Raw genomic sequence first — 12484 nt, forward strand, 5'->3', positions numbered from 1 at the left:
CTAGGCCTAGGGTTTGAAAGAGGGGTTAGAGTGATGGACAGGGAGCTAGCTAAACGAGTGGGAGAGCTTCAGCAGTTGGATGACCATGAGAAAGGAAAAGCTTTTCTGCTTCTTTCAGGGATGGCACCGGCGTCGGTGGAGAATCTGGCAATGTTGCCAGATGGCGCGTTTGCGGCTGTGTTGAAATTGATGCTTCGTCCAGATCGAGATGAAGAATGGGCAAACACGGTATGTATCCCGTTCAAAAAAATCCCAGTTTCTGCTCAAGATTTAGAGATTGCTATCAATGCCCCACTCTTGGCTCCTTTGCCTGTGTCAAGAAAAAGGTTCAACGAGCTAGAGAGAGCTTTCGGAGCAAAAGCAAATGAGCTATTTGTAACTCCTGATCGTTTCTTTACCGAAGACATCAGTGGGCTTGCTTCTCTCATATTCAGCCCACTCAATGCCAATGCCTCGGAAGGAATTTACGATCTTTCGTTGCCACACTTGTGGAACCTCCTTGTTTCAGTGCTCGAGGTTTGGCCTATCACCGTGAGTCGCAACTTCTGTGATCATTCATCCTCGACGTCCAAGAAAACCAGGCCGGACTTGCTGTTTTGGGCCTACGATCGCTTGGTTTTGAAGGTAATTCCTTTTGTTATTTTTCATCCCGTTGGCTTTTGTAACGCTTTCTGTGACAGACCGAACATAAGCGCTACGAGAGCGAGCTTTTTGAAGCATGGGATGACTTGCGATCTAAAATGACGTCGCTCGATAAGATCTTCTATGGAAAGATCGAGTGGATACTGGGCCTTGCAACGGCGGCAGGGAAGTTCCGATTTGGAGCCTTCAAGAGGGGTGAAGATCAACACCTTACACCTGAATGGAACCTTGCAAGCATCAAAGATCGGTACTCTCTGCTCCAAGCCTCCATCAACATTCTCAGAATCACGCTCTCGTGGCAGTCAGTTTTCGAAGAGCATCCCGTGCGACGCCCTTTCGCTTCCTTTGAACCAGTAACATATGGAGACCCGTGGTCTCCAGTGACGAGGAGCTTCACTGTTGTCGATGGTGTTCCAACAAAGACGATTCGGCCATGGTCTACACACGTTGGTTTGCACTTCACGAAGTTAGAGTATGTTCAACAAGCATATAACTTGGATGACGCAGCAGAGACCCTCATCAACGGAACTACGTGTGTGAAGCAGGGGTGGAAGGCAGATGTCTACACTGTTGAGATGGAGGTGCTAGGTATCTCCCAGTTGCCACGAGGCCATGAACTGAAAGCTGCTGTCCTTGATGTGCTGAAGGCACTGCAGTCTCTCCACAAGCATGGCTTTGTTCATCGCGATGTCCGCTGGAAGAATGTGGTTCTTGATATATCGGAAAAGTACTGGGTTCTAATCGATCTCGAGACGGTGTGGGTGGACAACCGTGTTCCAGAGTGTCGACCTCTCCAAACCTGGGAGCCAGGTACACTGGACGACGATGGAAGATATACAGCGGCTTCCGATCTCTATCTCGTGGGCTTGATGCTTTTTCGCTATGAGCTAACGGTGGCAGGGAAAGCTTTTCAAGATTCTTTGCTGCGGAAGGAGTTCCAGAGTGCCGCGGCAGCAATCACAGCTCTGACATCGTTGGAACTGAGCGAGGAACTGTTCTAAGCGAGGGAGAAAGACTTGTTACATATAGATAGAAGGATCATCATGCTTTCAACAAAACGCGGATCATGTCGAGATATGTTACCATCCCAATCAGCATGTGTTCCTCGTCCGTCACCCAAAGGTACGTCCTCCGGAACGCCAGCGCCTGGGCCATCACCGCCACCAGCGAGCTCCACGGATGGCAGCACAGCGGCGAAGACCATGGCGGACACGCCCTCTGGAACTTGGCACTGTTCGTCCGCCCGCGAGGAATGGAGCCAGTGCTCGCGGTCTCATCGTCCGACAACGACGAATCCAACACACTCCCGCTGCTGCTGCTGCTCGTATCACTGTCGGAGAAAGAAGAATCGATCGCCATTCCCAGCTTCACGCGCTCGTAGCTCAGATCCTTGCTCGTCTTGGCCTCGAGCCCCGAGAGTATCAGTTCCTTGAGCGACTGTGGAGCTCCGGCTATGTCCTGGACGTAAGTCATGAAGTCCGCCACCGAGAGGGACGCCAGTGCCAGTGCCGCGGTCTCGTCACAGCAGCTTCCAAGGCTCGCGAGAGAGATGTCGCCCACGATCTTGAGCCCCTCGTCTCCGTCGCTGCTGTAATCGGCCTCCACCACCGCGACCGCGGACATCTGCTGCGAGGCTCGGATCATCAGCGGCAGTGCGTCCGAGGCCTTGGCGTTTGCGTCCACGAACATGACGTCTCGGTCTATGATTCCCAGCTCCTCGATGCTCATCATCGGGATGGGCGAGAAGACGCCGATGCAGCCGAGCAGGAAGCGGAGCACGTCTTCCTGGGTGAGCCAGCAGAAGTCCATCCGCTTGTACGTTTCAATCGCGACGGCGGCAGCAGCAGCAGTACTGGTGGACTTTCGCAAAGCCAAAGAACTGAGTTTCAAGGATTTGCTACGTCGGTTGTCGAGCGGGACGATGAAACACTGCGCACCATCGAGAATAAGATTAAACGCATCTGTGAGCCTGGAACGCAGCAAAAACAAATGTGAGTCGCGGAAGAAGAACAAGATATAAAACCAAACCAGCCAACTAAATCTCTAGCTAGCTTAAGGAAATCATCTCTTTCTCGCTCGAAATTCAGCTACTTAGGAATTAGAAAGTTTACCGATGCCAACGAGCGTCTAAAAAGTACTCCTGGATTTGCACCAGCAAAGTTGAAGAGAGACAGAGAAACAAAAGCTCTGAGTCTCGTTTTACCATACCAAACCATATCAATACCTCTCAAGAAAAAACTAAACCAAAATTCCAATTTTTTTTTTTTTTTCCATGGTTACGTTACCGAGCCAGAGATTCTCCAGATCATCTACGAAGGTCCTAGTTAAGTGGCTCAAATCAAACAAATCGTTAGCTTCCAACATCGCAAAGAATGTGAAAACCATCGACACGATACATAGGACCGACCATAAAGAAGGGAAAGAGGAGAAAGAGGAAGAGGAGATAGAATATAAGTACCTGGCGTGGAGATCTACATGGCGAATTTGGCTGCGCTTGGCCGGAGTGAGAAGAACCGACACTGGATCCTTGGCCGCCGCCTCGATGCTGTGGACCTTGTCCTGGGCCGCGTAGTAGCAAAGAATATCGAGGGAGTTTACCTTGCCCACGCACTGGCATTCCCGGCACTCCCACTTGCGGATCCGGGCCTCACACCGCTGATCGGACGCGCAATCCCACACAGTGATCTCCGCGAGCCCCAAATCCCTGAGCATACACAGCGCATCACCGACGGTGGAAGTGATTGGAAGGCCGTAGATCCCAGGCTTTCCGAGCGCAAGATCTGCCGCCCCAAAAGTGTGGAAGAAATCGGCCATGCAAATCCCAGCCGCCAAGAAGGAGCGCTCGAGCTCGATAGGAGGAGAAGAAAGAAGCTCTGTGGATAGAAAACTAGAGGTACCGATGAAGCTTCACTCTCTCCCCTGGATTATACCCCAAGAAGCTCGATTACTGGCGCTATTTCGCGAGATTCCGAGGAGATCGAAAGAGAGGATCGAGCACGCAAACTGGATGGGAGCGAATGCGCGAGAAAGCGCCATTAAAGGGCTGCGTGCCAGGACGACGCAGTGTGGTAGCTGGCGAGGACCATTGATGGAGACAAGAGCTGGGAATTCTTTTCCCCGGATTGAGAGAAATGGCGATCGAGAGATCGGATCGGACAAGCGAAGAGGGCAAAGAAAAAGCTGTGCTGCTACCTTGCTGTTGTGACAGAGAAGACGCACTGGCCCACTTTGCCCTAAGATACTTATAAATAATGGGCAGTCCACCGTTGGATCCTGGACATGGAGCCAATCGCAGCCGTTGGATGCGAAGCTTGCTTAGATTTGCTTAAACCCCCGTTTACTTAGGATTAAACACGCGTACGTCGTAGGAAAAAGGACTACGTATACGCACCGTACTTTTTCTTGACTCTTTCGATCTCTCCAACGACGCTGGGCGAGAAAAAATCAGATCGACTGCTTTTGCTTTCGAGAGATGGGTAAAAGAGAGATTTCTCTTTTGTCCCTGGATCCTGGACCACAGCCAAAGTTTGAGTTAGCACAAAAGCCTTTAATGCAAGGCCACGTACCCGAATCGAATGAAATGGAGTAACCGATTAAAGTGTAGATTCATTCATCGTTTTCCTCTTCATCTCGATCTTCTCAATCTTCATTTCTTCCTCCCCTCGATCGTCTTCTTCCTCCTCACCTGGAAATCATTTAGAATACAACTTACACTTAATCGATTCTTCTTACTTTCGGAAGTTGCTGGAGCTCTCCATGGAAGAGGACGTGACTTTGCGAGCTCGCAGACGAAGGCCCGGCACCACAGATGCCACTGCCTGGATTGTTGGCAAAAGTATAGCCCGGCGCTGTTGGAGCATTGAGATTTTCTGCGTCAAAAGCTGTGCCTTGTCCCTGGATCCTGGAGCAAAGCCAAACGAGAAAAGACTGAGAAGACTTTTTGGATGAAAAGATAACAAGCACTACCTGACCCGTTCCTTTCCAGCACCAGCGCAAGCTCCGCTCTCTTTTCAACCAGCTCGGCTCTCAAGTCTTCGAAGCCGGCGAGAAGATGGTCCATCCACGCAACTTCGTCCGCGATAACGTGTGAGAACTCGGTCTCGGAGGAGTCAAGGCACGCCAGAAACTCCAGAGAAGGTGCTGTTGCCGTCGCTGTCCTGGTGAGAAGTTCCTTGGAGTCCTTGTTGAGTCGCTTTTGGAGCAAGAGGTATGGATCGCTATCGTCCGGTCTGGTTGGGAGTGAGAAAGAAGGCAAGTAGTCCCGGGTCCCAGATTGTGCGGACAAGCTGGAAGAATCGAAAGCTGGAGACTGTGAGAGTAAGGAGTGTCTTACGTCGGTGAGTGGCAAGGCAGGCCTTCGAGGAGGTGGACGCAAGCGTCCATTCTTCATGCCTTTGGAATCGTTTTCAAACTGTTCTAGCAGCTCCGTTCCAGTGGTCTCTCTAGATCCAGGTAAGTCCGGCACTTTCACTGCGTGGTCTTGCTGCTGCTGTGGACTCAGGCTTTGGGACTTCCTGCAAAAAGGACGATGAAGCGTACTGCAAATCAAAGCGTATCTGACGTACCTGACTGAACTCTTCGACTTTTGGACTTGAAACCATCCCAGGAATGCAAGTCTTTGGAGAAGTTTGGTGTAGAAAACTCCGGCTTCATGCTTGGACGATGATGGCGCTTGTAGATTGTGCCACGCGCGGAGAACAGCTCGAGCACTGTGCTCTCTACAGAAAATCTCGGCCTTCTCGTACTTGCGACTCTTTGTTACACCATCTCGTACAAACCGTTGCCAGAGCTTCCATGTGTTGGCTAGCCTCGACGAATCCAGTAACTCCATGAGCTCCTCACATTGTTGTTCCATTGCCATCTTTCTCCTTTTGCGTCCTCGGAAAAAACTTATCCAAGCAGAAAATCCCTTCCTAATAACCAGTTCAACCCGTCCATCTCTTGCTTTGTCTATCATATCTCTCTTTCTCTTTGAAGCCGAGCTGAATTCCATCCACCTGTGAAATATCCCTTTCAATCTAAAGCCCCTCCACTGTCTAGAAGCCAATCCCTGTTTCTCTTGGCGCGACTTGTTCCAGTAACAATAATCTATCCACCGGTACAAGGAGTTCATTGCAGTGCCAGACTCCCAGTGCTTCGTTGCTAAGCTTTTACACCTTTGTTTGGAAGCTTTCGACGTTTTGTACCGCAGCCACCATCTCATGCAGCTTCGTACCCTGTAAAACGTCCAGTACCTCACTGCCTTATTTTGTTGCGCTCGTCGAAACTTGATAGAAAAATGATACTTTATCCAGCATTGCAGGGATTCATGCAGGATATTAAATAGTACTTTGTCGCGATAGAACGTGTCGATGGTTAGCTTGGCTGAAGAACGTGACTTTGCTAGTTTCGACCAAGCACATAAGATGTGCCTCTGCAGAAACAGACAGTCATGATCTTCAAGTTCGAATAAATTCTCTAAACTACCTGTTTTTTCCTCTTGAAATGGCTGTCCACAACAAGAAAAAGCGTGTCTTTTTCAAGCAGGGAATCCACGGAACTTTCGCTTTCTAAAAGGATAAGGGTTAGAGCAAGACGAAAGAAAACAGTGACAAGCCTGCCTACCTGAATCTGAGACAGAAAGAGATTTCCGTCTCGAGTACCAAAAATGGAAACACATTGATAAATTTTTAAGCCGCCGTGCCTCGGTTATCGATGCCTTCTCGTGCTTCAGTACCAGGAAATAATTCCATGCCCGCAAGGCGAATCTCTGTCGGCTAAAGTTCCACTTAGCATAAGCGACTTTTTTGTAGAACTCCTTCTTTTGCTTTTCCTGACGAGCCATTTTCCAGTCACTGAAACACCTTGACAGCGATGAAATCATATGGTAATGAATGGCCGTGCACATATGTTTCTGATGCATGAGACGCGTATCAGCGTACTCGCGCCATGAGAACATTATGTTCCTTGTCTTCCTGGCTGAAAAAGACGTTGAGGAAGAACAAAAAAATGAGTAAGCACTGGGCATACCTGACCATGACAGAGAGAAATAAATCTGACAAGCTCGAAGCCTTTTCCGGCGTCTGACGAAGTTCCTCCATGGTCTAAAATGTCTTCGGGACAGACATATCGGAAATAACAGCTCCACATTCCTGGCTATGGCTGCGTTCTCTTTGGCAGCGTCCCTCCAGTGAAGAAACGCATTCCTACAGGGTTTGGTTTCTTAGCCTGCTTTCCAGTGCTGATTATTAGAGTGATTCATTTGGTCCGAGTTTTAGAGTTCTGCTATGTGCTTTTGTTACCATTGAGCGCGAGCTTCCCAGATCCTCCACACTTTCAAAGCTAGAATTCTCTAAAACCAAAACAAAGTCATCAGTTCTCTACTGATTCTCTAGCTTCTTACCGATCGAGCAGCGTATTTCCACTGCTCAGTCACGATCCTCGCCAATCTTCTCCGGTGCCGTCGATACGCTCTTGAAAACGAAAGAAAAAAACAAGATGATCACACCAGAAGAATAAAAGTTACTTACTTCTTTTCTTGTTGTAGCGAGGCAACCGAAACTCCCGAAGAGAAACTAGGCGTGACTGAGAAAAGCGATGAGAATGTGGGAGAAGTAACGAATCCCACAGCGCTAGACTCTTCGGACGCGATCGCTTCGCCGGAATCCATTCTCGAGGTGGAGCGATCGTCGGAATCCTCCCTGCTGAGCTCGGAGCTCCCAGACCCATCTCCCTCTTCTTGGATCTTGCGCTTCATCCAAAAACGCAAAGATTGATCTAAAACTAGGGCTAGGGTTTACAGTTTTTACGGTCCAAGAGCTATGGAGGTCGAGGAGCGCCAAAGCGAGCTCGTGGAGCAGTTCGTGATGCTCGCCAAGAGCGCGCGCGGCCGGGCGGCGGCGGAGCTCATCGCGCACGCAACCTCACATCCGTCGCTCTTCGCCTTTGCGGAGCTTCTGGCGATGCCGCACATCGGCGAGGTTTGTGTTCTATCGATCAATTCGAGCCCTTTCCTTACGGTTTTCGCGTTTCTTTCTGGAATAGCTTCAAGGCACTGAGCATTCGAGCTCGCTAGACGTTCTCAAGCTCTTCGCTCACGGCACTTGGAGCGATTATAAGTGTGAGTGGATTATTTTTCTTTGGAGTGGAGCTAAAAAGAGTTCTTCCACAGGCAATGCCTCTAACTTGCCGCAGCTTCTTCCACAACAGCAGCTAAAGTTGAAGCAGCTCACTGTTCTAACTCTTGCCGAGACCACGAAGGTAAACTTTGAGCTATGAAGTTTTTCTTCCTTTTGGACGACTCACATTGTTCTCTAGGTTCTTCCATACGATCTTTTGATGCGGGAACTGGATGTTTCGAATGTAAGGGACCTGGAAGATTTGCTCATCAACGACTGCATGTACGCTGTGGGTGAACTGGCTACGGGCATTTTTTCCAAGTTTCTTACATGGTTTTTTTTCTTTCGGACTTTGCAGGGCATCGTAAGAGGGAAGCTCGATCAATGTCGCCGCTGTTTTGAAGTACTGAGAATGCCAATGTAAAATTCGTTCCCAGTACGAAGTAGTGTTTATTCTTATTTTCTCGTTTTGCAGGTGAGCTTTGCCGCTGGGAGGGATTTGAGGCCCGGTCAGCTGGAGAACATGATGCAGACTCTGGAAAACTGGTAATCACTAGTCATTCAACTTGAGCTTTTCTCATTCCTTGTTTCCATTTTTTTCGATTCTTCAGGCTGGCAAAGTCGGAATTCCTTCTCAGCAACATCCAAGAGAAGATCAAGTGGGCCGATGGAATGAACGAGAGTGACAAACGGCACAAGAAGGAAGTGGAAGAGAAACAAGAGGAAGTCAGGAAGAGTGTCAAGGTATCCTCGTTTAATCTTTGCAGCTTCAAAAACAAACTTTGCTGTGAATGAATGAATAGGCCGAGCTCGAACTTCGCGGCCACCAGGAGCTCGCCTACATGGAATCCGGCCCACTGGTTGTAAACTACATGGACGAAGAGCGTGCTCGACCAAAGAGGTAGGCTCTCTTCGATTTTGCAAAGTTTTCTCTAGTAGTGTGGAAGATTTATTTGCTTCTTCATGCGCAGAAGGCGATAGAAATTTTTTCCAGGAAGAAGAAAAAAAGAGAGACTCGCTCGTTCGTACTACCTAGGCTGCTCTAGCTGAATTTTTGGAAAACCTTCTCTATGGCTCTAAAATTCTTTTCTAAGTTTGAAATTTGGCGGGAAGAGTTCTTGACTCGACACGTGTTGTGGTATCCGCCGTTGGATCTTTTGAAGAACCCTAGCTTATCTAGCTTATGGAGGAAGCGAGGAGCGCTGGAAGGCATGGCAAGATCGCGCTCAAGGAGCTCACGCAGTCGCCCGGGAGGTATTTGCTTCTTAGTCCCAACGATGATGGCCTCGAGCGCCGCCAAGCGCGGCTTGCTCGAGCTCAAAAGAGGAGGTCGCTTGCGTTTGGCGAGGGCGAAGGCGGAGAGGGATCTCCTGCTCTTCCTGAGAATCCTTCGCGGAGCGAGCAGATTCTCACGCCAGACCAGGTTTTGGAGCTTCTCAATAACTGCATCAAGCTTGCCGCTGAGAATGTAGGCCGATTTCTTTCATCTGCTGTGGGGGTTTGTGACGATTTCTCTTCCTCTTCCAGAAAATTAACCAGCAGAACACTTGGGATCTCAAGCTCATAGATTATCTTCCTCACATTGTCAAGGCTGACAACAATGAGGACACACAAACGAATTTTCAAAAGGTTTGGTCTGGTCGTTCTCTCTATTATAATTTTTTTGCTTCTTTCTTGTTCTTGATGCTTGATCTGGTTAACTCTAGGCTAGCTGCACGTTGGAAGCCAGCGCCAAAATCTATTCTTGTCGAGTGGACTCCGTCCACACGGAAACTTATAAAGTTCTGGGAGGCCTTCATCGAAGTGCCAAAGAGAAAAATGGTACATATGCCTCATCTCTACGGCATTTTGATATTCTTTTTTTGGCAGACACGCCCGAGGCTTGTGAAAACGGTGGTGGTACTGAGCAGCAGCATGAACACCACAAAAGAAAGGATTGTCACAAACAAACTTTAGAGTCTTATGAGAGCTTGAATGTGAAGCATTTTGATGGTATGGTGAGCAAGCTCAGCTTTCATTTCCTATGATTCTTGGCAATGATATTTCTGTTTTCAGCTGCTATGAATGTGGATCCTCTATTTCATCAAACATCAGCACAGTTTGATGAGGGTGGAGCAAAAGGTCTTCTTCTTAACACCCTGAGCGTTTACAGAGGGTGTGAGATTTTATTCGACTCTCAAGATATCCCGGAGAAATGTATGAAAGTCGAGCTGCCAAAAGATCCAGCTAGAATTGACTTATCATTTGCGTCAGGTATGTAAAACTTTGTGCTACGTTTTCCTACCGGATGCTGCAGCCTAAGTCTGTCTCTCTTTTGTGTCAGATGTGATTGAAAAAATGCTTTCGATAAAGGATATAGAAATATCTCCTTCTCTTTCTGAAATTGTGCAGCTTATCGATGATCCTCTTCGCAAAGCTGCCATCTTGGATGCTGAGTTTTCAACGTTCGAAGCATATCATCCAGAAGAAGACGCACAAAATGACGGATACGCAAGTCCACACTCAACCATTGATGCAGAGCCCATGTATGACGATGGCCCGAATGATGGATACGCAAGTCCGGCGTCCACAACGTCCAACTCGCCCCAAGAGGATGGCTTGCACGGATCGGTTGAATATCTTTCGTGCGATCCAGAAGACACGATCGATTGGCTGAAAGAGGGCCTGGGCATCCCCAGCGGGAAAAACTTTTGGGCCGGGGCTGACTACTGGAAATTTACGAGGCCAAAAGGCAAGTATCTTTACGTCCTTGCTTCTTGTTTTCTGATTGATTTCAACAGATGATACGTCGGAGGCTACGGAAAAGAAACCAACCAAGAAGAAAAAGGAGCCTTTTTCTATAATCTATACTTGTGCTCCCGAAATGGAAACGCACGCATTCGCCAAGCCTCGTGACTTACGAGCAAATCTGCTGCCACAATCAAGGCAATCTGCGAGCACGACACTACCCGAGGATTTACGATATGAAGCTGATGATCTGCTTCGACTTTTCCTGCGACCTTCAAAGATGGTAGGCCATTCTGATTTTTCCACTCAGTTTCTTCATTATATGCTTTCAGCTTATACGGCCACGCTCTAAGTCGAAAGTCGACAACGCCTCGGAAGGTTGGGGCGGCGACGCTGGAGACTTCTGGGACGGTGGGAACATCCACAGCGATGTTGAAGACAACAACACGGATGAGTTAGTTGTCCAGCCAAGAAAGGTACTTGCAGCATTTCTTCTCGGTCTGAATGTGCTGAGAACTTCCACAGGTTCAAAGAATCGAAGTAAACTACGACAAAACCTCCAAGCAAGTTGACGTGCGTGCATTGAAACAGAGCATCTGGGACCATCTCCAACACGAGGCCACAACCGAGCTCCAAGAGGTTCTTTCTTTTCTTTCTCTTTGAGCCGGAGAGTAAATCGTCCCTGGAAACTCAACAGGACATCGACACCGAAGGTCACGGGATCATACACTTCAGCAACGTGCTGAGCAAAATCCCGGGCGACTGCGCTGCGAGTGCCGATCCAGGAGACTTATCCGTCCACCTCTGCTTCATTTGCCTGCTCCATTTAGCAAACGAGCACGGACTGGTGATCAAGGGGTGTTCAACCATGGACGAGCTACTGATCGAGAACGTACGCCACTAAAGCGAGGTAAAGCCTTCGAGTTCTTTAAAGTAAACTTCTATCCGGTTGTTCCAGCTACATTGCGATCCGGCGGAGTTCGTTGTATTCTTCCTGGGTGATGGTCCAGCGCAAGCCATCGCCCAGTTTACACAATTCAACCTTGCCACCCGACTCATCACCACAAAACAAACCAGGACCCTCGTTGGTGGTGGTTTGGTTCCTGTTATTAGCAGAGATTGCCTAAGGTGGATGACGAGGGCAACAAGACTGGAGGCGCGACGAATGCGCAAAACTGTGAGCTTTGTTTCCTTAACGAACCTTTCAAGTCTATATAACCCGGTGGAGATTTTACTCTGTCCAGGACCAATGTTCTTCCTTCGCATGATTGGATCGCAATCGATCTGTTCTTAGGTGTTTGTGCTCTCTTTGCAAAGCTCTCTTCGCGAAACTTGGTTTGATCACCCTACGTTTTCTATCATGGGATCAAAGATGACACAGCCTTTATGCGACACGTTAAAGGTACTAGAACTTGGTTTGTACGTATAGAGGGACTTCGAAGATACATATCGGATCAGTACTGCAAACTTATTTGACACAGGCGAACTTGAAAGACTTGATTGGGCTGGAGCTCCCCACTGCACAGACTTCTCGGGTGGAATTCAAGACCGTAGTCGTGCCAAGGCAGTTGGGCAGGCTAAAGAGGAGGCCGAACTGCCCATCGAAGCTGAATCTATAGCCAAGGGGGATGTCAACCAAGCAAGTGCTGGAGCACGAAGAACCGGCTGTTGATGCAGTGAAGCTTGTTCCGGGATCTTGGCACCCCACCGTGAAGACATCCAGCGTGCTGTTTGCTTCGATGCACACCACCAACAGCGAGGCGATGAGCACAAACTTGTGGAGATTTCCCTGCACAATGCGAAGATCGGGATCAGCAAAAGTCGTCCACTCTACTCTAGAACCCAAAACAAACCATGTTGACAAGGTGTCGAAAACTTCGAGAGTCTAGCACGAGAGTAGCTGCCTCTCTTCTTTTATAATGAGTTCTCACGGTTCTAGTTCTATCTTGACTTTCGTGCGTGATCGAGGAAATCATGCTCGCACTCGCGCAGCACGCGAGAATTTTATAAAGATTGGT

At 48.7% G+C, this 12484-nt stretch overlaps 5 protein-coding genes across 10 annotated transcripts; 3 read left to right on the top strand and 2 right to left on the bottom strand.

Annotated features, from left to right (window-relative positions):
• Window positions 1-10: 10 nt before the first annotated feature.
• On the top strand, window positions 11-1719 carry LOC9639750. The gene is made up of 2 exons (XM_024659887.1): window positions 11-624; window positions 681-1719. Exons 1-2 carry the CDS (start codon window positions 34-36, stop codon window positions 1641-1643), a joined length of 1554 nt encoding a protein of 517 aa, XP_024515655.1. The 5' UTR covers window positions 11-33; the 3' UTR covers window positions 1644-1719.
• On the bottom strand, window positions 1620-7382 carry LOC9639751 (CBS domain-containing protein CBSX5). 5 transcript variants are annotated; one of them, XR_002990299.1, is made up of 10 exons: window positions 7152-7382; window positions 7025-7094; window positions 6924-6973; window positions 6652-6849; window positions 6247-6600; window positions 6109-6191; window positions 4609-6055; window positions 4375-4543; window positions 4209-4327; window positions 3742-4151 (listed from the first exon to the last, which is right to left on the bottom strand). XR_002990299.1 is itself a non-coding variant. In XM_024659886.1 (3 exons), exons 2-3 carry the CDS (start codon window positions 3454-3456, stop codon window positions 1684-1686), a joined length of 1284 nt encoding a protein of 427 aa, XP_024515654.1. In that variant the 5' UTR covers window positions 3457-4151; window positions 4209-4317; the 3' UTR covers window positions 1620-1683. The 5 variants fall into 5 exon arrangements, 1 of the variants encoding a protein (XP_024515654.1); XR_002990300.1 differs by having other exon boundaries at window positions 4609-5156; window positions 5208-6055; window positions 6652-6973; XR_002990301.1 differs by having other exon boundaries at window positions 4609-4928; window positions 4976-6055; window positions 6652-6973.
• Window positions 7383-7416: 34 nt separating this feature from the next.
• Window positions 7417-8861, top strand: LOC9639752 (COP9 signalosome complex subunit 7). 2 transcript variants are annotated; one of them, XM_024660013.1, is made up of 9 exons: window positions 7417-7601; window positions 7666-7741; window positions 7793-7881; window positions 7939-8028; window positions 8098-8142; window positions 8215-8285; window positions 8351-8483; window positions 8543-8640; window positions 8714-8861. In XM_024660013.1, exons 1-9 carry the CDS (start codon window positions 7443-7445, stop codon window positions 8718-8720), a joined length of 768 nt encoding a protein of 255 aa, XP_024515781.1. In that variant the 5' UTR covers window positions 7417-7442; the 3' UTR covers window positions 8721-8861. The 2 variants fall into 2 exon arrangements, with proteins under 2 accessions (XP_024515781.1, XP_002985995.2); XM_002985949.2 differs by having other exon boundaries at window positions 8711-8851.
• A 52-nt stretch (window positions 8862-8913) lies between these two features.
• Window positions 8914-11765, top strand: LOC112340865 (condensin complex subunit 2-like). The gene is made up of 11 exons (XM_024660012.1): window positions 8914-9207; window positions 9267-9368; window positions 9446-9560; window positions 9609-9731; window positions 9795-9992; window positions 10063-10470; window positions 10520-10749; window positions 10799-10942; window positions 10992-11105; window positions 11164-11376; window positions 11425-11765. Exons 1-10 carry the CDS (start codon window positions 8923-8925, stop codon window positions 11368-11370), a joined length of 1926 nt encoding a protein of 641 aa, XP_024515780.1. The 5' UTR covers window positions 8914-8922; the 3' UTR covers window positions 11371-11376; window positions 11425-11765.
• A 97-nt stretch (window positions 11766-11862) lies between these two features.
• LOC112340866 lies at window positions 11863-12457 on the bottom strand. The gene is made up of 2 exons (XM_024660014.1): window positions 12320-12457; window positions 11863-12255 (listed from the first exon to the last, which is right to left on the bottom strand). Exons 1-2 carry the CDS (start codon window positions 12440-12442, stop codon window positions 11935-11937), a joined length of 444 nt encoding a protein of 147 aa, XP_024515782.1. The 5' UTR covers window positions 12443-12457; the 3' UTR covers window positions 11863-11934.
• Window positions 12458-12484: the final 27 nt, after the last annotated feature.

The sequence above is a fragment of the Selaginella moellendorffii genome, unplaced genomic scaffold, assembly GCF_000143415.4.
Source record: "Selaginella moellendorffii unplaced genomic scaffold, v1.0 SELMOscaffold_71, whole genome shotgun sequence".
Classification (NCBI taxonomy): Eukaryota; Viridiplantae; Streptophyta; class Lycopodiopsida; order Selaginellales; family Selaginellaceae; genus Selaginella; species Selaginella moellendorffii.

Excerpts from the sequence above, each read along its gene's own strand:
- LOC112340865 (XM_024660012.1), top strand. The coding sequence starts at position 8,923 with ATGGAGGAAGCGAGGAGCGCTGGAAGGCATGGCAAGATCGCGCTCAAG. Across the intron at positions 9,993-10,062 it reads TGACTTATCATTTGCGTCAG|ATGTGATTGAAAAAATGCTT; the intron begins GTATGTAAAACT and ends CTTTTGTGTCAG. Across the intron at positions 10,471-10,519 it reads GAAATTTACGAGGCCAAAAG|ATGATACGTCGGAGGCTACG; the intron begins GCAAGTATCTTT and ends TGATTTCAACAG.
- LOC9639750 (XM_024659887.1), top strand. The coding sequence starts at position 34 with ATGGACAGGGAGCTAGCTAAACGAGTGGGAGAGCTTCAGCAGTTGGAT. Across the intron at positions 625-680 it reads ACGATCGCTTGGTTTTGAAG|ACCGAACATAAGCGCTACGA; the intron begins GTAATTCCTTTT and ends TTTCTGTGACAG.
- LOC9639752 (XM_002985949.2), top strand. The coding sequence starts at position 7,443 with ATGGAGGTCGAGGAGCGCCAAAGCGAGCTCGTGGAGCAGTTCGTGATG. Across the intron at positions 7,602-7,665 it reads CGATGCCGCACATCGGCGAG|CTTCAAGGCACTGAGCATTC; the intron begins GTTTGTGTTCTA and ends TTTCTGGAATAG. Across the intron at positions 8,029-8,097 it reads TCAACGACTGCATGTACGCT|GGCATCGTAAGAGGGAAGCT; the intron begins GTGGGTGAACTG and ends CGGACTTTGCAG.
- LOC112340866 (XM_024660014.1), bottom strand. The coding sequence starts at position 12,442 with ATGATTTCCTCGATCACGCACGAAAGTCAAGATAGAACTAGAACCGTG. Across the intron at positions 12,256-12,319 it reads TTCGACACCTTGTCAACATG|GGAAATCTCCACAAGTTTGT; the intron begins GTTTGTTTTGGG and ends CGCATTGTGCAG.
- LOC9639751 (XM_024659886.1), bottom strand. The coding sequence starts at position 3,456 with ATGGCCGATTTCTTCCACACTTTTGGGGCGGCAGATCTTGCGCTCGGA. Across the intron at positions 2,612-3,100 it reads CATGTAGATCTCCACGCCAG|GCTCACAGATGCGTTTAATC; the intron begins GTACTTATATTC and ends GCTGCGTTCCAG.